This window comes from Triplophysa rosa, linkage group LG11 (genome assembly GCF_024868665.1).
Source record: "Triplophysa rosa linkage group LG11, Trosa_1v2, whole genome shotgun sequence".
Lineage (NCBI taxonomy): Eukaryota > Metazoa > Chordata > Actinopteri > Cypriniformes > Nemacheilidae > Triplophysa > Triplophysa rosa.
The window spans coordinates 4,959,109-4,985,953 of NC_079900.1; the positions used below are offsets into that span (position 1 = coordinate 4,959,109).

Genomic DNA, 26,845 nt, shown 5'->3' on the forward strand with positions numbered 1-26,845 from the left:
ATAATAAAGCATTTAAGAAATGAATTTCAATGTTGGTCTTTATTCATCTCTAGATACAGGACACAAATTAAACATTTACGTTTTTATTTCCCAAGTAGCCTATATGAAAAATATTTACATATTTTAATAGGTTGCACTGTAACAGTATTATTTTATTGCCTTTGCAAACTTTAAAAGTATTGTGTCTTTGATTAGTGTTTAAAAAGCTTGTAGATTAGATCTCGCAGTATTTATACAGTATTTAATATGAATCAAAAAGCATAAACTCCCATTCCAACAGTTGCTAAAGCAACACCCACACCCAAAGCAAACTGCAGAACCGGAGAGCTGGCGAAAGTGTTTGATGTGACGTCATTTCCTAAACAAAAACAAACGACAATGATTTATTAATGATTAAACAATAATAATGTTTACTGTATCAAACTATATCACTAGATACTCACTGGAATTTTCCTCTGTGATGCTGAGCATTTTCTGAAGATCATCAAAAACCTGTTAACAAGAATATTTTCAATTCAATTGAATGTGTCATTTGAATTGTAAGACCTTTCGTTGATGCAAAAAAGATTTTTCCCTCTTTTGACGTTTCAGCAAAACATATACTCACCTCAATGTTGAACTCGAACGCTCTGGTGGCCTCGTCCAGAACGTCCCGTCTCTCCTGCTCGGTTAAGTCAATGCTGTTCATTCTGCCCCTGTACAGCTGCTTGAATTTGTTGGGGCTCGTCACTCCAGGAAACAAGAAAAATGCCACCCCTTTGTTGCCACTCAGCCCCAAGGATTTCTGGGTAATTTTGCCCAACACTTGACCTCCCGACAGGTCCCCGAGGTAGCGTGTGTAGGTGTGTGCCACCAGAAGATTTGGGCTGTTTTTGCCAATCTACAGTATAGAGGAACAGAGAGTGCCGAGTTATGAGAAAATAAAAACTGAAACTTGCTAGAATTTCATATCCTCATATAAAAAAAGGGTCAGTATGTCACGCCCTTTGACATCTTAACCGATCAATCTGTCATGACGGTCTTCACATGTCCTTGCATGATAATTTACACTGCGTTTTACATTTATGCATTTGACAGATGCCGTTATAGAGGAATATCAGAACAGACGTACCTCTCTCAGTCTTTGGGTGTATCTGTGTGTGGCCGCAGGCACTGATATTTTCTTCCTCCATTGAGGTCCAAAGAAATGCTCCAGGTCTTGTTCCAGAGACTCCAGCCGTGCCAGCTCCTGAGGGAAATAGATGGGCTGTACTGCAGGGTGGTCACAGTTCCTGTCCAGCTCCTCCTCAAGCGCTTGGTAGATCTCATACAGAGAACACAACAGGAGCTGCAAAAACAAAAATGATGGATCTAAAAATTTGGGTTTTGTAACCTGTCTGTGTTGTCTTACCGTTGTTTGTTTTATTTGATTATTTCTTGATTTTTATAGGCGATATATAGTGTATTAGCTATATTGTTACTCCCTTCTTTCGGGACACAACAGGATGTTTTTTCGTTCAATTAAAAAAAACTTGATTTATACCAAAGCTGTGATTAAATAATATTTAAAATATTGTTCAGGTTCATTTCAGTCTCTTTGTTGTTTCATTTATCTCAGTACATGCATACATAATACATTCATATCTTAATACATATTGTGCATATTACAACAATAATTATCAGTACCTATCCTGATTTTGCTGGAATGAGTCGAGTCATTTTGATTTTTATAGCACTTTTTTTTACAATTTAGCAGCTGACAAGAAAGCAACTATCTCACAGTAAGTGTTATCGTTTCTTACCTTATACTGTGTTTGTGTGATCCGTCCTTTCTGATAGTTGAGCATCAGTTGTGTGTTCTCCGCTCTTATGTGACTGTCTTTAGTCGCTGCTTTAATCTGCTCGGACAAATCGCTGTTTAGAAAACATAACACAGTTATTCATTAACAGTGTTTATTTCTGTTTTATTTTCAGAAACAATTATTTGCATGAAATAAATTTCATACAAATTGACACTATTAAATGGTCGTTCACAATGCAAGCCATAAGGTTATGTGATTATCAGACATCTTTCCCTAATCATTTGTACTGAAATAATATTTGCTTTGTGCTTGTTTATCAGTACTGGTTAGTTTTAAAGGGGTCATATGGCACGATTACGTGTTTTTCTGTGTCTTTGGTGTGTTATACTTAAGTTGTCCATGCATGTATTAGACACGTAAAATTGTAAAAATGAAAGTGTCAGAACAAAATCTATCTAAAAGCGAATGCTCACCCAGACCTGCCTGAAACGCCTCGTGTAACCACACCCCCACAAATCTACGTTCGTTCGTGGTATGATTTGACTAAGATCGCCCAAATGTATACGCAAGTAAGGTGGGCGTACCTGTCAGTACAATTGCTTTGGAACCTGATGTTCCAAATATGGTAAGAGGCGTTACATTTCCGTCACACGCTTGCAGTGTTCGACCAATCACTACACACTGGTTAACTGGCCAATCATAGCGCACCTGGCTTTTCAGAGCCCTGAGCTTTGTAAAAAATCTGCGCGTTTCACAGAGGCGGGGCGAAGAGGAGATACAGACATGCACAGTGTGTGGAAAATACAGCGTTGTTGAACCTTAAATTGTGAATACACATTGCATTACATCTAAAACAAACGATAATATTCGTTTTAGCCGTGTCATATGACCCCTTTAATATTCACTAACTGACTTGGTGAGTGGAACTGCAATATGCATTTTCTACAACTATCTTCAACAAGAGTGTTTTACTACAACTCTGTCTACTTGGTGTCCTTTCAGAAACTTATTTTTAACAAACATTGATATGAGTTATATTAGTTTTATTTGATGACTTTGGCATAATATAAATTATAGAGCCTTTTTACCTGTTAGGGCTGTCTACTGGTTTGTTCTTCAAAGATTCCATTCCTAAAATAACATATTTATTATTAAATATAGCTATTCTCCATAATAACAGTTTAAAAAAATCTACGAAATCTTTACCTGTGCTGTAGTTGAAGTGCCTTGCTAAGGCTTCTGTTCTGTTCTCAGTGTAAACTCCCTGCCTGATCTAGTTCTTTTTATATAGGCTACGTCCTTCCCATATGACCCACTAGATTAGTCAAATAGGAAGTGAAAATGTTGATGCAGTTTCCCCATGCTTGTGCAAACCATGACTGGACAGAAACCTGCAACAGTTTCTCATGACACAGCAATGAGAATCACATGACGTTCAGCAAAGCCAAGAATACGACGTGACATCAAAAAGTAAAGTGTTTGATTTAATGTGTTTAGTCACTAATGTGTATTTGAAAGAATGTTATTAAGTGCTATTTAGTTGCTGTTGCTGTTAAGGGGACTCTGTAGTGTACACAATGATTTCATGACTATACTGTTTTCCTATTGGTGTGCTGCTAAACATGACACAGCATACAGTGAGACTGTGCAGTTTAATGAACTCTAGGAAATATTCAGAGCTCAACTCAGAAATGTCTTGTGACTGGTAACTTCTTTCCCCCCCAATTAGCCCAGTTGAGGTTTCATAAATGTGTTACTTGAGGCAAAAAAACATTTTTTTAGGATCGGTAGATCAGTTTGCATCGGAGTTGGAGAGGACTGTTTTTTTGAAGTGCACACATTTATTTTCTAGAGAAAAGGTCTTTGAAAAGTAGATCATAGCTGAACATTTTCTGGCATTTCAGGCAACACATTTTACAATACAAAAATTAAGATAATATGTAAATAAATAATAATTAAAGAATTAATTTGTAAGGTATTCATGATAGTAGAAAGAAATTTATTGTAGAAATATTTTAATGGTTATCACTTCATTCACAAATCAAATAGCCTACCTGAAATAAGTAATAGGCTGTGTTATATTTAATCATTGTATATAGGCTATTATAATACCATGTATTCTGGGTCGTCTTTATTTTTTATAACCATACCTCTTTTCTACAGTAACTAGTGCCTAAATGTATGTAAAGCTGCTTTGAAACAATGCAAAATTGCAAAAGCACTTTGTATTAAAATTTTTCTTAAAAACAGAACAGATTTGAGAGTCTCTACACAGCTAAATCACAACATTCACGCAAGCGATACAGGTCAGGAAGACATTCTAGTGGGCGTGAACAAAGAGCACCGTTAACCACGCCCACGATGTATTTTATTGGCTCAGTTCTGATGTCAATCCGTTCATGACGTCAAAGTGCGCTCTCCTCTTCGAGTAAGACGATGTTATGAAAGCCGTGAGATCTCAAAGATGTAGTTTATACAATTCCTGATATTTATTTTTCATTTCTCTGCCATTAAAGGATCGTAGGAGCAGCAGTCGTGGGCGGTATGTTTGTTTGATGACAATATTTTCACTTGATAGTGTTTTTCGCGCTTACATGTGCTGGATGTTGCAGCAACACAGAAGCCTTACGTGACTACATAAGCTGCAATGTCTACCGTTAAAATACTAATACTAATAATACGTTGTTTTAATAATATGATGTTTTTGTAATATGGTAGGACATTTAAGGATAGTTGTGCATTAGCTAAAAAAATAAGCATTTGTTTCTACATTTGGTACGTTTTTAGTTAGTTGAATTTATTTTAATAAAACATATAGTGAATTAATACACTAATTTATCTTTAATAATTGTTAATAATAACAGCTAATGCTTTTCGTTTAAGTCTGGTTTTTTATTTCTACCTGCAGGCCTCATGAGTCCAATTCAACGTCTCTTCTGGCTTCTATGTGTCCTGAACCTGGTCTTGGCCACCAGTTCTGGTTCTGATCCTCATGGCAGTAATGACACACTGAGCCATGAGTACTGTGTGCTGGGAGCCGGACCCGCAGGGCTCCAGATGGGATATTTTCTCTCCATGAGGCAGAGAGATTACATCATACTGGAGCGAAACTCTGGACCGGGCAGCTTCTTCAACATGTGAGAGATCTCTGATTGATGATGGAGGTTTTTTCTGTTTTTGAACCTAAAGCATTACAATCTAACGAAGATGACAAATGTGGAGTCAGATTAGCTGCACACTTATTTCTATCCTATAGAAATATATCTCATTACGCACCTAAAACAGGTCGCGAACATTATTTCATGTTCCCCTTAAAGGGAAAATATAAAGAGATTACTGAAGTCACTCTTGTTTTTTCAGATATCCTCGCCACAAAAAACTCATCAGCATAAACAAAATTTACACCGGGAGGCGGAACAGAGAGTTCAATCTGCGCCATGATTGGAACTCTCTGTTGAGCGACAGGCCCGACCTCCTGTTTCAGCGAATAAGCAGAGAGCTTTATCCAAATGCTGATGACTACCCACGCTATCTCTCGCTGTTTGAACAAGAGCTGGGACTGAAGGTTAAATATGGAGTTGATATTGGGAGAATTAAAGCATTAGGTTTTCGTGGAGACCAAGGCTATGTCCTGACCGATCAGAATGGTGTCCGTTATCAGTGCCGGTGATAATTCCTTTCATTTATTTGATCACAGTTTCAATAGTGTATGTCCTGTTTTGGATAACACTTTTTTTCCCTGTAGTGTCCTGCTGGTGGCCACTGGCCTTTGGGTTCCACAGCAGGTGGATTTTCTCGGTTCTGACCTGGTGGAAGGTTATGAGTCTATTCCCACCGATCCTGAAGAGTTTAAAGACCAAGCTGTGTTAATCCTCGGCAAGGGAAACTCTGCCTTCGAGACGGCACAGAGCATCTTGGGTAGAGCAAGCCGGATTCACCTGTACAGCCCCAGTCCTGTACGACTGGCATGGCAAACGCACTACGTTGGGGACCTCAGGTATCGAATTTGAGACCTTGTCATACTGTATCCTCTCTTATTTTCTGTTTGAAGGGCTAGTTCTATTCTGTAATTTAAAATATTTACACTTTTGTTTTCAGGGCAGTGAATAATGAGTTATTAGACACATACCAGCTGAAATCTCTGGATGGTCTAGTAGAGGGAAGACTGGATGATATTGCCATTGTCCGTAGGGTAAACAACGAGGGAAAAAGAAGGACGGGAAATAAAACAAGCGGAAAATCTCTAAAAGCAAAAGAGCAGCTTTATTTAACTCTGTCTGAACTTTTGGACAACCAGAATGGCAACAAGAGTTCAAACGTCACAGCGCAAAATCTACCTGGGTACCATACTGATAACTTCTCGCTCAGACAGCCGTATGACCGAGTGATCCGATGCCTGGGCTTCCGTTTCAACTTCTCCATTTTCGATGGGTAAAATCAAACTTCTACAATATTTTAATGACTAATGTTCACAAAAGCAGCCATGCAGAAGATGCTCAGCATCTCATTACATTGACATTTTTTTCAGATCTGCACAACCCCCTCAATGCAGTGGTGCCCGAGGCCGGCTGCCAGGGGTAACAGCCTGGTACGAAGGCAGAGGGACGCCCAACTTGTTTGTGCTCGGCACGGCGGCCCACTCCAGAGACTATCGTCTGTCAGCTGGAGGATTTATTCATGGCTTTCGCTACACAGGTGAGTGCTACACTTTGCGTTTTATGACAAACTTCGTTGTCCGTCACACATGAATCAGTATTAAAATATCTCATGCTACTGTAGTACGAGCTGTTCATAAAGTCCTGGAGCAACGTTATCATAACATTGCTTGGCCCGCTACAAAGTTACCCATCAGTCAGCTGCAGTCATGGATTCTTAAAAGGGTGAATGAAGCTTCAGGGCCGTACCAGATGTTTGCGCTACTGGGAGACATTATTCTACTGCGAGGGTAAGAAATTTATATTTGCGAGTTGTATATGTGTGTGTGTGTTTAAAATAAAATACAACTTTTACTTTCTAGGTCTCACTGTGAATATCTGGAGGAGTTTCCTTTACAGGCCCTGTCCCAGCTGTCTGCACTGTCTGGGCGTCATGTTTCAGAACATGGGCTCATGGTCTTGGTCATGCAGTATGGACTGAACCACACCGATACACTAGGACCAGGTCGGGCTGAGTCAGAATGGACCAAAGCCTGGAGGTCCAACTTCCTCCATCCAGTATTGTACTACTACAAAACACTACCTACAGGTGAGTTATGTTCATTCTGGAGCTCTCAGTTTGTGATATTTATGGAAATGCACAAAATGCTTGATTAAATAAATGTTCATATTTCTACCACTATTAAAGAATAATCATTGTAACCTGTCTGTTCCTATAGAAAAGGATATGAGACAGCGTCCAGTCGGTTGGCCCCTCCCACGACCAGAGGCGGTGCATCACATGGTCGAGGACTTCTTAACAGAATGGGATCAGCCCATATCACACAGTCAGCCTCTCAGACGCTTCCTCGAGTACTGCCTTCAAACTGACCTCAGACCCTTTTATGCTGGTCAGTATATTCATCCTACAAATGCACAGTCATACCAAGATGCACAATGATTCTTGCAGAGTAAAATCTGAACATATATTAGGAAAGTAAGCAGGGTCAGTACTGATTTTGAGGGACTGACACTGTTTGGATATTCAATAGTTCAACTCACTAAATATTTACATTGGGGATATTTTATGTGCATTTAAAAGTGTCTTATTTCTTTCTCTTCAGAATCCTGTTTCCTTATGTCCCTCACCAGTCGTAACCCACCCGTCTTCTGTCGTCAAGGTTACTTAAAAAAGCAGGGCATTTTAGGCAACAGTCACTTATGGCAACATGCCCGTGAGGCAGGACTTATGCCAGATCATCAGGGAGATGTTCCCCCTGACACATCAGTTCCCGAATACCTAACACATGCTGGTGCTGCTGTCGTCTCAAGGATCAACTTTGACCTTTGAAGGCCTCAAGACTAATGAAACCAAAGACAATCAGTTCTTTTGAGTCTACCTCCAAGTTCTCATGGTACCTTTTGTAAACCGCATTTCCCAAGTTTTGCATGTTGAGATTATGAACATATGTTCCACCATAGTTTTTATAAGCCAAAGTATTGCTTTGTGTATTGTTTTACGGTGTTGAGCTTGGTGTGCAATACCATGCATAACTTATTTTTTACTGTTGTCAAAGGTATTTTACGAGAAGTATTTTCATGAGAGTACTTAAAATGTTTAATGGGTAATACAAAAAGACATCCAATAGCCGAGTATGTGTTTAGGAATCCTGTTGAAAATTAAATCGCTGGTAGAAGTTTAAATATTTTGCTGGTGTATACGTATATATAATAATAATAACATACAAACACTTTGTTTGAATATCACTTTTTATTGTTTGAATACTATTTAAGAAAATGTCATTGCTGCTAATACAGAATATATATATAACATTGCATTGCAGCGTATACGTTACATGAAAAATAAAAGAGTTTACGGGATTCAAAACATATACTGTTGTAGTATCTTTAAAATAGTTTTTTATTTTATTTATATGTATCTTTAATACAAAATAATGTGCTTTATTGTAAAATCATTTTTTTCTAGAAGGATTTAAACGCGTTGGTTGCGTTGCCACCACACGTCCTCTGTTTGGACGAGGAAGCCCTAACAACCTCGATTCTGATTGGCTGCATTAAAAATCGGTTATCCAGAGTAAGCAATGCAAACGCGTTTTACTGAAACCAAGCTGAAAACATGGAAACGGCGCCATTTTGGCTCAATTTGGGAGCGTAGTTCACTCCTGCTTATTACAGTACGGAAGGTTTTGTTTTATGCGTTATATTAATAAATCGCTATGGACAGTAAAGCAGCGTTGTTTGTTTACCTTAACATGTGGCCAAAAACGCGGTCGTGAAGAACGGCACTTGTGTGAAAATGCAGAATTAGTTTTTCTGCTCTGATGGTAACGTCACTGACGTCTCACACTGAGAGTGACATTTGCCCGATAACGCCTTATAAACATGGACGGGTCGAGCCCGATGGTTGCAGCCGCCTCGGATGGTGACCGGTGCGGAGACGGCGAGAAACGAGAGGAAGAGACGCCGATGCAAGCGGCCGCGGGTGCGGTCGGGTTCAGTATCTCGCGTCTAGACACACTGAGCGCGCTGAGACTGAACCGAACCCGACCGTCCGCTGATAAGGACCTCCGGTATCTGCACTTGTTATGGAAACCCGGTGAGCTGCTGCAGGCGGGACGGAGCTCGCCGGGTAAGATCACCCCGAGCAGGGTGAAGCGGCTGGGAAGAGTCCGGAGGAACGCGGGGCCCGTTGGGAAAGACCTGTATGGTGGGTGCACTTACATTTAGTTGTTTAGCATTTGATACAGAGACCTGGCACTTGGTATGCAAACTGCCATACTGTATATGTTGTCATATTTGCATTTCCTGTAGCTAAGCAGGTAAAGCATAGTGCTTCTAACACTAAGGTCATTGGGTTTGAATGTCAGAGAATGCACAAGTTCGTGATAAAACCTTTTGGCTCGTGTATTCGTACATTTTATGACTGTAAAGTGTCTGTTCAAACCCTTAACCACTACACTATCTTGAGCTAGACTGTCAGAATGCTGATATTGTGCACTGGGAAGCATTTCATTGTCACAGTTTTGACCATTTAAATTATGATTGTATCCAGGACTTGGTCAGACCTGTTGTTGAAATCGTTTTTTTCTCTCCAAAGCTGTGAAGAGACTCAGAGAAGCCGCCAACAGCAGTGACATTGACACAGGTGAGAATCATCAATAGTACAAGTTAGTTAAACTTAGATGATAGGATCCGATCTACAATGCGGTTATAAAATGCTCACGTTTATTCTTTTTCAGTTCAAAGACTGCTGGAAGATGGTGTTGATCCTTGTGCCGCGGATGACAAGGGGAGGACGGCCTTACACTTTTCTTCCTGCAATGGAAATGAGACTATCGGTATGTTGAGAGACATGCTCTCCTTTAACAGTACTGTCTATTGGTGCATGCTATTCTAAAGAAAAATCCATGAAGTTTCACTCTGGAGTTTTTCATCAAATATTATGTTGTGAATGCGAAATGAAACAGACATTGTTAACTTTTCGTAGTAGCTTTCGATGTGAAATGCTATGCGAATGCAAATGTGTTTTATTAGGTTATATAATTAAGATTTTTTTCTATAATATAGTTAAGCTATTGCTGAGTTATGGAGCGAACCCAAACCAGAGAGACAGCCTTGGAAACACACCTCTGCATCTGGGTAAGAACGTGCATTATGAAATTGGGACATTATTTTTGGTTAAGTCATGTTGTAAGACTCTTTCACATCTATCCATATGAGACCTTATATGAGATATGTCTGTAATCCCTGACACTCTTGAAATGTATTGAATCTGTCCTTTTCCTGTACAGTACAGTAAGTCCTTTGGAAATTGTTTGCTAAAGGTGTATTTATCTTCTACAGCTGCCTGCACCAACCATGTGCCTGTTATCACAACCTTACTCCGAGGAGGTAAGATAAGATAAACTGGTCCGTTGTTAGGCTGCATAAATCTTTTTTGCAATAATATTAAACCTCAGGCTTTTCCACAACCCTATCTGCAAACTGAATTCAGTGTTTTCCCGGTAGGTGCCCGTGTTGATGCATTGGACCGTGCCGGCAGGACACCTCTACATCTCGCGCGTTCAAAGCTCAACATTTTACAGGAAGGAGAGTCGCGTAGCATAGAAACGCTCAGAGGAGAGGTCACGCAGGTGATTAACAAATACCTGATATACTTTAGGTCGACATATTATTTACCCAGATTTCGCCATACATCACTTTATACACATAGAAAACCTCGGTATCACTGTAAAAGTCTTAATATGTTTGACTACAAATGTACAACATACAGTAGTGGCCACTAACATATAAGTATGAAGTTAGTGGTGTAACGGTACGCGTATTCGTGCCGATCCGCCACGAGCTGTCGAGGGGAAAACTCCAAAATGAAGTTATCATTCCTATGCCCTACTCCCTTCGAAGGGCAGAGCCCTTGTAGTTTACACTTTGGAGTGAGCAGGGCATTTGCGTGCCATTATGTAGACGTTTGGAATGCACTTGGCAAAGCGACGTAATTCCTCATTATCTTCATCTGGCATGTTCCTGTGACAACGAAGCATTGTGTCCGTAGGAGTAGGGCATAGGAATGATGACTATATTTGGAATGTTGCCTGTGACGGTTCGGTACGAATACACGTACCGTTACACCCCTATATGAAGTATTAAAGCGAGAAAACACTGAAACTGGCAAAATTATTTGGTACGCTATATTATGTTATATGGGTTTTATTTGAAGAAATGCAAAAAAAACCTGAGCTTCAGTTTTTACTCCAAGCACTCCAACAACTCAACATACGTACAAAATCTTAAATACATTTTTAATAATACTGTGATCAAACAAAGGATGAAGACGTCAGTTTTCCTAGGTTGGACTGGACATCACTTTTGGCCACTACTGTGTGTACTCAAAAAGACACTCATCTGATCACCTCTGAATGTGTTTGTAGATTATTCAAATGCTGAGGGAATATCTGAATATAATGGGGCAGAATGAAGAGAAAGAGAAACTAGAGCACATCTCGAATCGGCTACAAAACACTCGCACCAGAGAACAGGTAAAACATGAACACACCAAAAACTGAAACGCGTGTAAGATCTTACGAGATGATGCACTCTGTCCTCTTTTCTCATGTTTTGTGTATGTTGTGTTATTTTAAATATAATTTCTGACTGTAAAGCGGTTTCATTCTAATGTGTTTCACAGGTGGACGAGGTGACCGATTTACTGGCCAGTTTTACGTCTCTCAGCATTCAGATGCAGACTATGGGAGACAGGTAGAGACGAATGGGAGAGCGGCCAGAGAACTATAAGGATGATGAGGGTTTGGCTAAGAAAAGCTATTTAAAAATGACATGCCTATATAAAGCACAGCTGCATAATTCTGGCGATTTAAATCCATGTTTCACTGAGAAATACTTGTATTTTATTTTTTGTTCTTCGTTCCTGTTACTTATGCCTTTATTGTAGCCAATTTTGTCGCCGTTTACTGTAAACGCATTTTGTAAGTGACCAAAAAACTGCCAAATAAAAGATGCCATTGTTGTAAAAGGTCTCCGTTTGCATGTGCAGTGACGCAACACAACATTGACACATGAAACATCCTTTTTGCAATTATATCACTTTTAAAGAATAAATATCACGTATGCTTATTTGAATAGTGATTTTTTGGGGGATAAAAATGGGGACTTTCATTGTTGTGATACGCTCTCTGCTCTCAAGTCCCTCCCTCTTTGCTGCTTTTGTTGTTGACTCCTATCAAAGATGGCGTCGCGCGGCATCTAAACCCAACCACAACCCGAGGTAACGTTTCACCGATTCTTGCTAAACGCCACCTTTATCTCCACCGAGAATGCATGCAAATTACAGCATTCTTGCAGTACTGTAGACATCTTCCAAGTTGCATGATGCGAATCCGCCGTTTATTCAGTTGTAACTCGAGACCGGCCTACGTGTGTGGAAGCCGCGGATCTGCGCGCGCGGGACTATCCGGCAGGGACGCGCGGCGCGTCCGCAGCTGCCCGCGTCGCGTGTAGTTGAGACAGGGAAGAGAGCTGGATCCCGATGAAGTGAGGATAAGGGGGTGTGTGAGCGTGTGCATCTCTTTGAAAGTAGGCGGGAAATGGCCAATAATGAGTTTTGAGGCAGATCTTCATATTAATTGCGTTGGGATTGCTGTTAATGTGGCAGCCTTTACAGTGTTGAATAAAGTTCTGGCAAAGTCGAAATATGTGTTGCGATTACTTCCAGAGTCTGTTACTGATCTGTCATTTAACATTTCTGCATGCAACATTGTGGCAACAAGAAGAAACCGTGAATTAGAAACAAAGGAGTCTTCCGAGTGTAGACTTTTTATCTGCGTAGTTTTTTTTTCAGTATTCTGCTTACTTTGAGTTGTGTACCTTTGCATAACATTCAAGGTTTTTAATGTCACTTGTATTTTGCTACAGTCAGAGAAATTCTAGTTTTTGCATTTCCAAAAAGATGGGTTAAAAGGGCAAAAAAACACCAAATTATAAAGACAAGAATAGACAAGAGTACACAATAAAGGAAACCTGGATGAAAAAAAGAACAAACCAAAACACATAAAAACAAACAGTACAGCAATTAAAGAAATTACTATTTAAAGAATAACTTTTCCTGGGAATAGACAACTTAAAAGATGCAAAAAATATTTTAGTCCATTTCTTTTGACTTTGATGGCAGTGATAAGCAGTGTAACCAAAAAGGTAAACAAACACAAACTTTTTCGCTTATACACCTTAATGCTTGTTTTGAATACGTCAATCAAATTGATTCTGTTGTCTGTCTGACCTCACAGATCTTAAATCTTTTTCTTTTTTTACACTAGAGAGGTTAATCCCACCTGACGATCCCAAAATGACCATGGCCTTTGAGGAGATAAAGAAGAAAGGAATGATGGGTAAGATAAAAACAAGACTCAAGCACATGTGTACATTGAAAAAAAAGGTTTGAAAATGGTCTGACGTTTCCACAGAGGTGTCAGGGATGGAAGGAGACGTTGGTCTTGTTGCCGGTCGCAGCCAGAGGGAGAAGAGGCGGTCGTATAAAGATCTGTTAAGAGAGGAAGAAGAAATCGCAGCGCAGGTGCGCAAAACCTCCAAGAAACAACACAAGGTAACGGCAGGGCGACAGATACGGTAACATCACACGTCAAGTTGCATTATTTTTATGTGTTATGTAACAGTCGAGCGGACAGGATTTCCATATTTTGGATGAACTGTGTCTTTATTAAGATCATTGTCTGTTAATCTGCTTTGGTGTTATTAAAGGAATAGTTCACCCCAAAAATGAATATTCTCCTATAATTCACTCTTTCTCCATTGGCATTTCAGATGTGTTTGGCTTGCTTTCCTCAGTTGAACACAAACTACTTTTATATTAAAATCCAACCATTTTATCTTTTTATAACACGACCCGAAATGTTGAAGTTCCAAAAAAAACCAATTACATGCATCTGTCATTGTTTTTAAAAACAAGTCATATTTTAAGCTTATTCGGTGATATTGAAATTAAGTTCAAAACTAATTCTGCAAAAGCAAAATTAAAATACGACAACATGTAGATAACTTCAAATCTCATCGATTCTTGTGTGTCTCAAGACACATTAAATGACTGCTGTATTTGACATTGGAGCTTATAGGTGTTATTTTCGATGGAAATAAACTAAAAAATATATTAAATAAAGCTAAACATGATTTTTTTTAAAATTAAAAACATTCTTTTTGCTTCAGAAGACTTTTAATAACTCATTTGTTAACTCTTATTTATTAGCTAGAACAGTTTGTATTAGCCTACTTTTATGATGGAGGCATGTGATATTTGGAGCTTCAACATGTTGGGTCTCAAAAGTTAAAATGATTTCATTTAAGTGTAAAATTGTCTGCCTGTGTTACTGTTTATCTGGGATGGCACGAGGGTGAGTACACTTTTTGGTTGACCTATTCCTGTAATACACACGCAACTTGATGTTATGTTACCCAGGTAGATGTGACATCTGGTGTGAGATGGATTCAGACCTCTATCCGTCCTTCTCAGTCCACTTGTCATTGTACTTTTGTAGATGTAGTTGTAGGTTGATGTGTGTCCATAGTTTGCTCGCCGACACTGTTTGGAAGGAAATCTACCTGTTTTAATGCGCCACGTTGTCTCTCTTCAGGACTCTGATCTTTTTCTATTAGGAACAGATTCTCACAAGAAAAAAAAGAAGCACTCGAGTGAAGAATACTACCACAGAGGTGAAAAACTGTTTTATTTGTAACGTTTGGTCTGTTCCAAGTTGTCTCGCTAGGCTTCTTGTAAGACAACCAAATCGTTGACACCAGACTAAAGACTACATTTCCGATTTCCACAGATCATCACAGCTCCGGTCAGCCCGCACACAAGAAAAAGCGCAAGTCTTCAGATCGTTCGCCCTCCCTCTCCTCCTCCCACCCGTCCAATTCCGCAGACACAGCCATGGGCCTCCTGGAGGCCATCACCTCACCGCTGGCCACGGGCTCTGACCCCGCCCCTCACCTCCACAAAAAACCATCTTACCCCACTCACGCCAGCACTCACTCCACCTCCAAAGACCGCAAGCGTGAGGGCGGCTCCAAGAGCGGCCACCTCTACTCCCATTCGCGCCCGCCCGGCTCGTCTTCCTCTAAGAAACACTCCTCATCCTCGAAATCGCTGCTGTTTCATGGAGGAGCTGGGAAAGGAGAGCCGCTGACCCTGTGTGAAGCCGAAGGTCTGAAGATGAAACTCATCCTTTCCTCAAAGGAAAAGAATGACGGTTTAGAGACAAATGAGGGATTCTCCTTTCCACACCACACGTCTTCCTCATCCTCAGGTGCTGTGGGCCATCATCCGTCGTCCAGCTCGAAGAAAGGAGCGGAGAAGAAGGAGAAAGACAAAACGTCTAAGCCACCGAAGAAGAAGCAGCACAGCCAAGAGCCGTTGCCTGTGGTCGGGAAAGAGGTGGAGGTTGTCGGTGAGTGAATATGATGAAAATCATAAAAAACATACTTTATTTATTTTTACGGGACAGCGTATCGTAAGGTTTTTTATCGTGTTAGGTCATTACGGCGGCTCTTTCGGGCCCGTGGGAGCCGACAGCTCGTCGTCAGGAGAACTGGAGGCCGGCGAGCTGGTGATCGATGACTCCTTCACACACCTGTCAAAAAAGAAGAAAAAGAGCAAGAAGAGCAAAAAGAAGAAGGATAAAGAGCGAGACAGAGAGCGAGAGAAGGGGTCAAGAGAGAAGAAACACAGTAAAGGAGGATCTGGAGGAAAGAAAAGTCCAGGTGAGATCTGATTGGTAGTTGTTGCTAATATATTTAGTTAGAAAACTAATAGAGAATAATCCTTGTTTTAGGTTCCTTAGTTTTTTAACATTAGGTGTGTTCACACCATGCCAGAATAAATGTTATTATAGTTGACTAAAGCTATTAAAACATTTCTGTTAATTGAATTTACATAATATATCAGACTGTACATTATTTGAAAAAAGTAAACGAAATGAAAATTAGAAACGTTGTGCGGGCACTAAAATTATGAACTGAAAATAACTATAACCTAAATGAAAATAAATTCAGCTTATATAGCATAAATAAATAAAAGTGTTGCAATAGAAACAGATCATTCTGAGTCTAAAGATGTGAACAATAGAATATCACGGGTTTTCATCCCATAATCACGGTAACTATGACATGGCGTGAACACAGCACTCAAATCAGTTTTTGTTATAATCGTGAAGCCCTGTTTTGGTTCAATTTGTCTTTGCTAACCAGGGGATCCGTCTAGAAGCCACTCCCATTCTCACAGCTCGACCAATCACAGTTTATCTGGTGGCATGTACGCTATGGCTCCTCCCACTTTGGCTCATCATCATCATCATCAAAACGTTGAAGTGATGGTCGAGAAGAAAAAAAAGAAGGAAGAAAAAGAGAGAGAGAAACAGGAGAAGGACAAGGTGAGCTGTTTATGTTTAGTTGGCTGTTATATATTTTTGACCAGTCTAAATAACAAACAACAGGTCTGTTTGGTGCTCTTCAGGCCTGAATCAAAATATTCCCATGTTTAACTCAACCTCGAGGCATCCTAACTGAATATGGATTTCTTCTTGAAGAATAATGCAGTCGGAGTTATAATACCACGTATCCTTTTACTTCCAAGCGGTAGAATGGGAGTGAATGGAGGGCGATTTTTTGAAGCTCCAAAAGGTGCATCCATCGATCAAAGAATGGCTCGACACGGCTCAGTGGTCTTAAACAAAGATCTTCTGAAGCGAATCGATGCGTTTGTGTAAGAGAAATATCCATATTGAGAACGCTAGTAACTTTTTGGAGCTTCAAAAAATTGCCCCCCGTTCGCTACCATTCTTCCACTTGGAAGTAAAATGATACGTGGTATTATAACTACGACTGCATTATTCTTCAAGAAGAAAGCCATATTCACTTAGGATGCCTTGAGGGTGAGTAAAACATGGGGACATTTTGATTCAGGCCTGAAGCATCACTTAAAGTCCTTATTTTAAGTTCATTATAACATCAAATGTTTTGTACTTGTCAGTCGAAGAAGAAGAACACAACAGCATATCAGGTGTTCTGTAAAGAGTACAGAGTCAATATCAACGCCGAGCAGCCTGGATTAGGTAAAAGCTGTCGTTCATATTGCTGTCTCCTGATTGGCTGCTGTGTCCTTGTGTTGTGGTTAATTTAATTCATGTGTTCTCCAGTCTTCGGCGAGTTGAGTAAGAAACTCGCAGAGGTGTGGAAACAACTACCTGAAAAAGACAAACTGGTCAGCACTTGTTTACTTTATAGATTACAAATGAAAAGTGTCGGATAGACTTTTGATCCTCCATCCTCTTTCTACCCCTCGCTAAAGGTTTGGAGACAGAAAGCTCAATATCTTCAGCACAAGCAGAACAAAGCTGAAGCCATGACAGTCAAACGAAGAACCTCAACAACTTCTGACAGCAAAAGCAAAGGTGACACCAAAGCTTTTTCCAAGAATCTCAACCATTTTAGCTGTTTCTATAGTTCAGTATTCTCACGTGTTCTGTTTGATTCAGGTGTCAGTAAAGCAGTCGGTTTAGGGGCAGGACTGACCCCACAGAGTCGCTCGGCTATGGGCATGTCCTTGTCTCCTGCTCGGGTACCTGACGTTGACCCCATAGACGCGGCTGCTCACCTGCAGCTATTGGGCGAGTCTCTGTCTCTCATTGGACATCGACTTCAGGAAACAGAGGTGACTTCAAAATGTCCATTCAGTTGCAATGAACTGAAAAACAAAGAGATAGAAAAAATGACATGACTAGGATGTTTATAATGATAATTTGCTCACAAGCTATTCTATTACCGTCTAATTTGCTATTAATGTGAACTTGGCTTTTACTTTCAAATTGTACCATCAACAGTTTCTCAATAAACGTCTTTATTTTAGGGAATGGTTGCAGTTTCTGGCAGTCTTTCTGTTCTTTTGGACTCGATCTTATGTGCTCTTGGTCCATTAACTTGTCTGACAGCTCAGGTCCCACAGCTCAACGGCTGCCCGAGGAACCTCCTGGTGAGACAAACATTCACACACTGCACTTTATCTTCATTGTGTTTTATTGCAGCATTGTCCTCTAAATCACACAAAGAATTAAACATATACAGCAGCCACAGAAAAAATTAAGAGAACATTTCAATGTAATTTTCAGATTTTCTGAATTTACTATTTATGGGTGTCACGATTATTAAATAATCGTCTCATAGCGATTGTTTGACCTCATCGCAATTAGTGCACATCTCTATAGAAGACACTAGGGGGAGCTGTAGTGCATCTGCATATTTTATTGTATATATTGTAACTAAAGCATGGTAATACTTGTAAAATGTACCACCACAACACAATCACTTAAAAAAAAAACTAAAGCATATACCATAAAAATAACCTGCAGTACAATTTAATATTATTTCAGTGTGAAAACCAGTCTACCAAAATCTCATTAACATAGAAGTAAAATTTTATTGTAGTCTTGCAAGTGAGAAAAAAACAGACTAGAAGCTTTTCTATGACTGATAGTATTTTAATGGGGGCTTCAATTCACTCCTGATCAATTTACTTAATTTACATGATGATGTACATGACATGATGACCCAATTTTTCCCTATGTATTTCCAAGAAAAAGAACATAGTCTTTATATTCAGAACAATATGGTCGTTTCAAAGCTGAATAAAAAATGTATGAGAATTAAAAGTCAAAGCTCTAAAACAGACAATTAATCGTCATAATCGCAATGATTTATTAGACAATTAATCGTCAGCCAAATTTCATAATCGTGACAGCCCTAGGTATGCGTTTAGGTAAAATGCTCATTTTTATTTCATTCTGTGAACTATGAACAACATTTCTACCAAATGTTGAATGCAAATATTGTTTCTATTTGCATGTATTTGCAGAAAATAAAAACAGGAGAAAGAGGTCAAAATAACTGAAAAGATGCTCTGTATTTTTTCACACCTCAAATACGGCAAAGAAAACAAGTTCATGTTCACTTTTAAGCAGTACAACAGTCATATTTGATCATGTATTTAGGAAAATTTCCTAAATTATTTTTTATGTGATAACCTGGATTTTTATCACAGTTTTCATGTGTCTTGTCATGCTGTCGGTCTTTCGCATTGCTGTTGGATGACTGCTGAGGTTTGATTTTGTTGCAATTCAACAGAAACTGGACTGGAATGACTGAAACACATCCTGAAATGATGATTACATCTTTTTCCGCATCTGCAGCTGTATAGATTTTTGCCCACAAATAGCCTATTATAAGAAATGTTCACTTTGACATATTTCAAATTTGCATCAAATGCTATTTATACAAAATTCACATACAACTTCACTCATATACAAAACCAGTGATCTCAATCCATGTCCTCTCTTGTTTCAACAGTCAAATACTCTGGACAACATCGCTTACATCATGCCTGGACTATGAATCTCTCTCCCTGCACTTACAAAAGACTGAGTTGACCTCCAACCGAGGACTTGCAGAGGAGTTACTTTTTCTCATCATTGTTGAACAAAGCAATGGAAATTCTTAGTCTCCGACATGTTTTTAAAGAACAGTATTTAAAATGTTAGTCGTTTTTTAATGTTTTTTAAAAAAAGATGCTTTTTTAGAGAAGAAGGGTTGCGTTTTCGGTCTCCATGTTTCAGTGTTACAGTCTGTTGTAAGCAGTCTGTAAATATGTGTGTATGTGCGGTGAAATATATGTAAACGTACTCGTTTATGATGTCTTGAGTATTTTTTGTTTTGTACAGATATGTGCCGTTTCATTTTAGGACCAAATGTTTTTATTTTCTAATTTAATTTAATTTTGAGTTAATTTATAGCAACAGCAATTCGTGTGCACTGTCATGTCATGTCACATGTTGAATTTTATATGCATATGTTGTAATATTGTTATTGTTTTTAGCATGTTTACAGGACAAGCATGTGTAAAACCACTTTAAAGGTGCACTGAGTTTTTTTACTCTCTTGTAAAAGTACAAAAAGCACTTTTGGGCCAAATCTCCAGTCATTTGGTAACTGCTATATTAAGATCAGATAACGCAGATATTTAGACTCTCTTACCCAACACATACTTAATGCACCTTTAAAGGTATGACCATTTTAAACAAGTGATTGATAGTAGTTTTAGATGGTGAAAAATGTATTATATATTTGCATTGACACATTCAGTACATCCGTTTCCATCAGCTTATTTGGAGAAAAGGTATTTTCATTAAAGTGCACAGATCTTGTTAAATAGGTTTGTTTTATACATGGATGGATGAATGGCTTTCATTACTATAAATAACCCTTATACTGAAATATTACATTTATATCGAAAGTCATTGTATTAGATAATAAGACCCACAAACTTCTTTTGGGCAAAGGTTTTGCTTGAAATGCGTGCGTGTGATAACTTTAGTTTTTGTACATGATTAAATGTGTTATGTCATGCAATGACATGTGAACATGTGCCACACCCAGGTGTAATTCCCCTGTTAAAGGGATAGTTCATCCAAAAAACAGTGTCTTTTATGACACGTATATGAAAACCTGTATATGACTCTTTTTTTTTTTATGTGGAACACAAAAGAAGATATTTTGAAAAATGTCCCAGTGGTTTTGTGTCCAAATAAAACGGAAGTCAAAGGGGTGAATTGTCTGGTAACCAATGTATCAACTTCAAAGTCATGCATGTTTTCAATGACTTGAGGTTGAGTAAATGATGCAAAATGCAAAAAAATGCATTCTTGGGTGAACTGTCCCTTTATAAAATGCTTGAAAGCTGTGGCTTTTCAGAAGGCAAATGTTTCAAGTTTTACTTGAAAGGATTGAGTGAAACCAAGTGAGAATGCCGAACTTCCTGGGTGTTGTGTCAACCATAAAAAGGCTTTCTTAACCCTCTCATGAAGCAAAGTACTTGCAGACACACCTTTCTGAAAGAGAAGGACAGAGGGAAGTGATCTAACAGCATCACATGTTCACACAGAGCTGTTGTTTCCTGCGGTGCTTTGATGAATGGCAAGACAGACGCGAGCTGCCAAACAGGAAGTGAAGAGAAACAGTCCAGATCTTCCCACAAGCACGATAGTCTCTCTTTTAGGTAAGATTTTAAATCTACATCTGTTGTGGGATAATAAAAGCAGCTATCAGTTGTGCACACCGAACTGATGTTTGGTCAGTATTGAATTGGGCTATATGAAAGTGAAAGGAAGCAGAATGGTGAGGGTTTATTGTAGCCGAGTTGTGTGAAATGTGGGTTTCTGCTTTGCTCTGCTGAGTCATCTGAAAGGAATGACGTCCTCCATTTCTCTTCTAGATGTTTACTAAAGTAACTCCACGAGATTGCATGAATCGTAGTTGTAAAGCATCTCATGCTCAACAACAATCTCTCAATTACGTTCTGTTGTTGACTTTCAAGTGCAGACCATGGAGGGAAGTATGCCACTTGATATTCACCAGGAAGAGACAGAACAACTAGTAGACACCGATGATGGACAGTCAGAGCCACAGGAACAAGGTTTGAATTCACTTAAAAAGCATCAAATCGGTTGTTTTGTTAGCTTCACCGTTCTATAAATAAGTGTAACCATAACAGACATAATGACTGCACCACGTGCAAACGATTATTGCAATTTGAACTTTTATTAATTATTAACATTTTGTTTGTATAGTTTATTATGATGTTATAATAAACGTTACATTGTAAACAGCGCGTCACATATCATGAAAGGGGGTCATGCACCCGTTTAGTCGGCAGGTGGCGATGTTGCTTCAAAATTGTGTGACGCCACACTAAAAAAAATTGCCTCAATTTCAGTTTAATTTGCATCCAGCAAATCAAATGATTTGAATTATTATCTTAAGCAGTATTAAATGCCGACATACATTTACCTTATTCTTATGGATGTACCATATACGAACCATAGTTTTTTAATACAGTAACTTGTTTAAGCATGTTGTAGTAAAACTATGGAAATACAAATAATAACCAATTCGCTGCACGTTTACTACACACTTATTATAATAAAGCCTCGGCTTTCTTTCATTTGGGTAAAGTTTTAGTCAATTAGATAGCGAGCCACATTTTTGTACCTTGCAAAAGTGCGTTTTTGTGATGGTTTTGCTTTGACTTTTGTGCATTTTAGTCTTTTAAATGCTTAGAAAGTCTTGGTATTGATCTGAGTGCATCCATGTATGGAATTGCATTATTTGTGCAAAAATATTTCCTTTGTTCTTGTGGAACATGTTTTTTTACCTAATATAAAAATGAGTCTGTTTATGCTTTGATAAACAGTGAGAACCCAACTTTGTTATTAACTTAAAAAATAAACAACGTAAGCATGCATATTTTCTTTTGAATAATGTACATTAAATTCATGCTTTAATACTTATAACAGATTTGTAGATCTAATTGTATTATGTTTAAGCAATAAAATAATAAGGCAATCTGTAACTTAAAGCAAATGAATAAGGATATAAGACTTTATTTACTGTATATTGTAGGCTACTTAATTATAACATTGATGTATTACTTTATAGTATAATATTTTACAGTATTTTTATGCAATTAATAATGGCTCAAATATGCCATAGAATAATTTGCATTTTAAATGTGCAATTATAAATTCTATATATTTTAATATTGTGAAACTGTAATAACACAACAAATCTTTAATAATTCTAATAATTTATAGATTAGTTCAATTAAACTACATTAAACCAAACTCTGGGCGATTATATGGTCTCTTGCATTGGTCCTTGTCTTTTTCCCTATTTCAAGTCAGCTGAAACATATTATAATATTATCGTATGCTGTCTGGAGAAAAGTCAAAATAAAAGTGGTGTCTCTGTATCTCATGTCTGTCTTTAATAAATCTCTGCCTTGCTGTCTGTGGTCTCAGCATTGACGCTGGTGCTGCTCGGCTCAGCGGGTGCTGGGAAAAGCACAGCGGTTGATGCCATCCTGGGCGGCCCGTCTGACTGCGGCACCGGCCCTGAGACAACAGCCACCGCCGACTCTCAGAAGAGACGTGTGATTGTGTCAGGAAGACAGGTGGGTTAACGTCTCACTTCAAATTCTTTCTCCTTACTTTCAATATTCAGTCCTTCTGAAGGATTTTATATTCAATTTCTAATCACAGAATGTCGTTGTTACAGTTTGAATAATATGTTTAATGTACATATTCAATCTGTGTGATCATTTTAATTTAAGTCACATTAAGAAATTGATAGTTTTATAATTCATAGTGACACTTTTTTTATGAATGGGGGCTTTTTTGTACACAGGTGACTGTGGTGGATACACCCGAGTGTTTGTGCATGGAGCGCCCGGCTGAAGATGTCCGTCGCCAGTTCTCACTCTGCGCGGCTTTTTCAACCCCGGGTCCCCACGCATTCCTCCTCTGCGTCCCTGTACACCGCCCTAGCAACCTGGAGCTCCAGATTTTGGAGACCATAGAAAAGGTGTTTGGTCCTGAAGCCGTTAGTAAACACGCAATGGTTCTCTACACTCGCATGGACCGACTGTCTGAAGATGTGTCTCTGGATGAGTATCTCAACACTCAACGGGCGGATCTGCTAGAGCTGGCACAGAAGTGTGGGGGCCGGCATCACCAGCTGACAGTCGGAACGAACGCAGAGGAGAGCGTGAAGGAGCTTCTTGAAAAGGTGGAGCGGATGGTGAAAGAATCCGGGACAAAGTTTTACACCTGCCCTCTGTTGCAGGAGGCAGAGAGGAGAGTAGGAGAAAAAGAGCAGGAGATCTTGAGAAGCAGAAGAGAAAGAGGAGAGGACGATTCGTGCATGGATGCGGAGGGAATCAGGGCTGAAGCGGAGAGAAAAGTGGACGATCTGACGGTTGAGGGCATCGCAGATCTCTGTGTCTCCGTCCCGAGCACTTCGTTCATTCGCTGGTTATGGGACAGTGTGGTGGGGTGGCTCCTGTGGCTCCCGAACATGGTGAGGGGCAGCACTTTACTGGGGTCGTTTGTGGGTTTGTTTGTCGGGGGACCCCTGGGAGGGGCCATGGGGGCAACTGTTGGCTCTGTGGCTACAGAGATGGGTAGACGGAAACAAAAAAAACCCTAAGTGCTTAACTCGGTAACAGCCTTTGTTAGTTAAGGGATAGTTCACCCTAAAATAAAAATTCACCCCTCATGCTTTTTATTTTGTGAAACGCAAAACAAGATATTTTGAGAATTGTCTCAGTGGTTTTGTATTCACACAGTGGAAGTGAGTGGGGACCAATGTTGTTTAGTCACCGACGTTCTTCGAAATATCTTCTTTTGTGTTCTGCAGAAGACTGAAAGTCATACAGGTTTGAAATGACATCAGAGTGAGTACATGATGAAATATTTTTTTTTTTGTGGGTGAACTATCCCTTTACGTCCAAGTCATTGACCAACATTAAATAACGCTTAAAAGGTATCCATAGTTCTGTTACATTCAGATATGAATACATATTTGTTTATCCAAATCCAAGAAATATACCACATTTAAGAATACAAAAAACTGTACACTATCAGTCAAATATTCGGACACCATTGCTCATTCTTTATTATTAAATTGTTTTCCACATTTAAGAATAATAGGAAAGACTTTTACATTTATTCATTTGGCAGACGCTTTTATCCAAAGCGACTTACAAGCAGGAGAGCATATAAACATTTTGTCAACACGCTAAACCCCTAAGTTTACAAGGCCATGCTACTAGGAGGATGATGTAATTCAAAGAGAAGTATAGAAATTATATTGGGAACTACTGTATATATTGATACGATTTCGTTTTCTTGTTTTTAAAAGGTTTTGAATTTTATGAGAAACCAAAATTCAGTTGTCTGAGCTACTAGTGCAAGTTGCATGACATGAAATCTATTTGAATGTATGAACTATTGATCTGTGAGAGTATTTATGAAAGCTGTAAAGTGTTACCAAACGTGTAAGGGTTTAGGCTTAATGCCATATAAAAACAAGTCTGGTGACCACAGATAAGAGGTTAGATGTGTCTTTCATAAGATATGAGACCGATTTGGAACTAAAGCCTTTTGCCTTCTGTATATATATATCTGTATATATATATCTGTGTATATATATATATTATACAGTATATATAATATACAGTATTCACAAGCACCTTAAAGCCACTGAGTGAAGTTTTCAACATTGCTGCAAAACTTTATTTTAAACAATGTTACAAAACTTTATTTTGCACAAGTGAAGATCACGATCAACATTACTACTAAGCACCTCGTTTTCTTTGACTTGACATTTCGGCTTGAAACACACTGTAAAGTCTGTTTGTTTGCAGGCTGTCTGAATAATTCAATGTCTATGTGCATAACAATGTTTGTATTAAAACACAGCTGCAGGAACAAACACATGCTCCAGATTTCCAGACATCCTTCAAAGTGATGACGAGTATAATAACTTTCATATACTCTGTTTTCTTCGATGTGCAACTTTGTCCATTTATTGGTTCGAAGATCAAATGTTTCTGCGGCTGGGTCTGGAGTATGAAAATAAAGCAGTCTGATGGAAATATTTACTAACAGTGTGAACAATGTGCTCCGTGTTTTCTTTATACACACACTTGCTTTGATTAAATATAATAATTCAAAATTAATATATCCCATACACACGCATTCATGCACATTAGGGTCTTTTGTGCATGAATTCAATTATATAATTTCTTTGTAAAATAAAATTCTAATTTGATAAAAAAATACATGTTGTATATATAAAATATGCTTAAATATATCATTATTTTAGATTTATGCAGAGTATATTTAAGTTTTCAAATATGTCTTATAGGAACCATGACTGTTGTTATACTTCACTAATGTTTGACAACATATCCAAATACTCATTTTAAACAATATATCTTAAATATTTTGTCAATATTATCATTTATCATCATTATTGGCCTTTTAAAATGTTCAATATATTGCATAAAAGTGTGCTTGTAGCCTACTAATGAAAGGACATGGCTGAACTAATCTCTTTTTTATGGGTATTGTGTATTGTATGTCCACGTATATATCATCGCCTGCCATGCATCATATGTCTGTATGAGTATATTTTTTTGTATGAGGATTATATCAGTTTTCACAGAAAACAAGCTAAACACGAAGATTCACAAGAAATCTAAACCGCCCGTATTTTAGAAACCACAGTAGAACAGAATCTGTGAATACACGATGTGAAAACGTTTTTATGTCACGGGAAAAAGACATCAGACTGACAAATACAGAGATATCTCTCTCTCACTCCATTTTGCAAGAACAGGTTTCTGGTTTTGACAATGACATAAGTGATAGTCTGCTAAAGCTATCCATCAAAAAAACCCATCTCTGTATTTCTGCCTTCGGTACAGCAAGGCGTTTCCGTATGTGGGTGGTCCGCCTCGAGAGAGAGAGAGAGAGAGAGAGAGAGAGAGACAGCAAAAGAAGTGAATAAAACGTGGAGTGAGGGGTAAAGCGCTTGCTGGGGGACGCGCATCTGTTTTCCAGATGTGCCCTTTGCAGTTGTTTGAAACAGGAAAAAAGAAACATTTAAAAAATAAAGGAAAATTGGTGCTAAACAGATTTTTATTGTCAGGGATTACGGATGTAGTGCTATATAGATTACAGTATAGCAAACTGGCCATGACTCAGGCCGGTACTGTGTACTTTACCCTCAGATCTCTTTAAAGGAAGGGCGCAGGAATGATGAAGTGCGCTCCTCTGCGTACTTGGACTCGCGCGTAACATGTTTAAAAAGGAACACCTGTCCAAATATTATTCTGTCCTATTGGACATGCGTCTGGAAGACGACAAAGCGATGAGAAAATGAGGGGAAACGTTGGAGAGGTGCATCGGGAGCAATGGAAAGAATGGGAAGGAT

The 26,845-nt window shown here is 38.8% G+C and overlaps 6 protein-coding genes across 8 annotated transcripts in view; 4 read left to right on the forward strand and 2 right to left on the reverse strand.

Annotated features, from left to right (window-relative positions):
• Positions 1 to 20: 20 nt before the first annotated feature.
• hmox1a (heme oxygenase 1a) lies at positions 21 to 3,101 on the reverse strand. Its single transcript, XM_057347139.1, has 7 exons — positions 2,988 to 3,101; positions 2,870 to 2,912; positions 1,782 to 1,893; positions 1,112 to 1,327; positions 608 to 880; positions 444 to 492; positions 21 to 358 (listed from the first exon to the last, which is right to left on the reverse strand). Exons 2-7 carry the CDS (start codon positions 2,908 to 2,910, stop codon positions 252 to 254), a joined length of 798 nt encoding a protein of 265 aa, XP_057203122.1. The 5' UTR covers positions 2,911 to 2,912; positions 2,988 to 3,101; the 3' UTR covers positions 21 to 251.
• A 1,096-nt stretch (positions 3,102 to 4,197) lies between these two features.
• On the forward strand, positions 4,198 to 8,324 carry foxred2 (FAD-dependent oxidoreductase domain containing 2). Its single transcript, XM_057345038.1, has 10 exons — positions 4,198 to 4,323; positions 4,690 to 4,918; positions 5,142 to 5,447; positions 5,527 to 5,778; positions 5,880 to 6,212; positions 6,310 to 6,476; positions 6,561 to 6,726; positions 6,799 to 7,025; positions 7,156 to 7,326; positions 7,540 to 8,324. The coding sequence occupies exons 2-10, from the start codon at positions 4,695 to 4,697 to the stop codon at positions 7,764 to 7,766; spliced, it is 2,073 nt and encodes a 690-aa protein (XP_057201021.1). The 5' UTR covers positions 4,198 to 4,323; positions 4,690 to 4,694; the 3' UTR covers positions 7,767 to 8,324.
• A 226-nt stretch (positions 8,325 to 8,550) lies between these two features.
• On the forward strand, positions 8,551 to 11,966 carry ankrd54 (ankyrin repeat domain 54). Its single transcript, XM_057345046.1, has 8 exons — positions 8,551 to 9,143; positions 9,534 to 9,581; positions 9,676 to 9,774; positions 10,004 to 10,075; positions 10,280 to 10,327; positions 10,445 to 10,569; positions 11,365 to 11,472; positions 11,622 to 11,966. The coding sequence occupies exons 1-8, from the start codon at positions 8,819 to 8,821 to the stop codon at positions 11,694 to 11,696; spliced, it is 900 nt and encodes a 299-aa protein (XP_057201029.1). The 5' UTR covers positions 8,551 to 8,818; the 3' UTR covers positions 11,697 to 11,966.
• Positions 11,967 to 12,066: 100 nt separating this feature from the next.
• Positions 12,067 to 20,608, forward strand: hmgxb4a (HMG box domain containing 4a). Of its 2 annotated transcripts, XM_057345041.1 has the most exons (14): positions 12,067 to 12,218; positions 13,267 to 13,338; positions 13,414 to 13,553; positions 14,596 to 14,674; positions 14,791 to 15,411; positions 15,497 to 15,724; positions 16,211 to 16,392; positions 16,992 to 17,073; positions 17,158 to 17,222; positions 17,310 to 17,412; positions 17,497 to 17,672; positions 17,868 to 17,990; positions 19,139 to 19,205; positions 19,361 to 20,608. In XM_057345041.1, the coding sequence occupies exons 2-13, from the start codon at positions 13,296 to 13,298 to the stop codon at positions 19,157 to 19,159; spliced, it is 1,863 nt and encodes a 620-aa protein (XP_057201024.1). In that variant the 5' UTR covers positions 12,067 to 12,218; positions 13,267 to 13,295; the 3' UTR covers positions 19,160 to 19,205; positions 19,361 to 20,608. The 2 variants fall into 2 exon arrangements, with proteins under 2 accessions (XP_057201024.1, XP_057201022.1); XM_057345039.1 differs by lacking the exon at positions 19,139 to 19,205 and having other exon boundaries at positions 13,269 to 13,338; positions 19,361 to 20,604.
• foxd7 (forkhead box D7) overlaps positions 17,591 to 26,845 on the reverse strand; it is a 55,301-nt gene continuing 46,046 nt past the window's right edge. Inside the window, exon 3 of the transcript XR_008963777.1 lies at positions 17,591 to 17,705. The gene's annotated coding sequence lies outside the window, so the exon portion shown is untranslated. The remainder of the gene's footprint in view (positions 17,706 to 26,845) is intronic.
• On the forward strand, positions 20,815 to 25,539 carry si:dkeyp-69e1.8 (uncharacterized protein LOC100001340 homolog). 2 transcript variants are annotated; one of them, XM_057345043.1, is made up of 4 exons: positions 20,815 to 21,065; positions 21,384 to 21,482; positions 22,867 to 23,018; positions 23,252 to 25,539. In XM_057345043.1, the coding sequence occupies exons 1-4, from the start codon at positions 20,981 to 20,983 to the stop codon at positions 24,050 to 24,052; spliced, it is 1,137 nt and encodes a 378-aa protein (XP_057201026.1). In that variant the 5' UTR covers positions 20,815 to 20,980; the 3' UTR covers positions 24,053 to 25,539. The 2 variants fall into 2 exon arrangements, with proteins under 2 accessions (XP_057201026.1, XP_057201027.1); XM_057345044.1 differs by having other exon boundaries at positions 20,966 to 21,065; positions 21,389 to 21,482.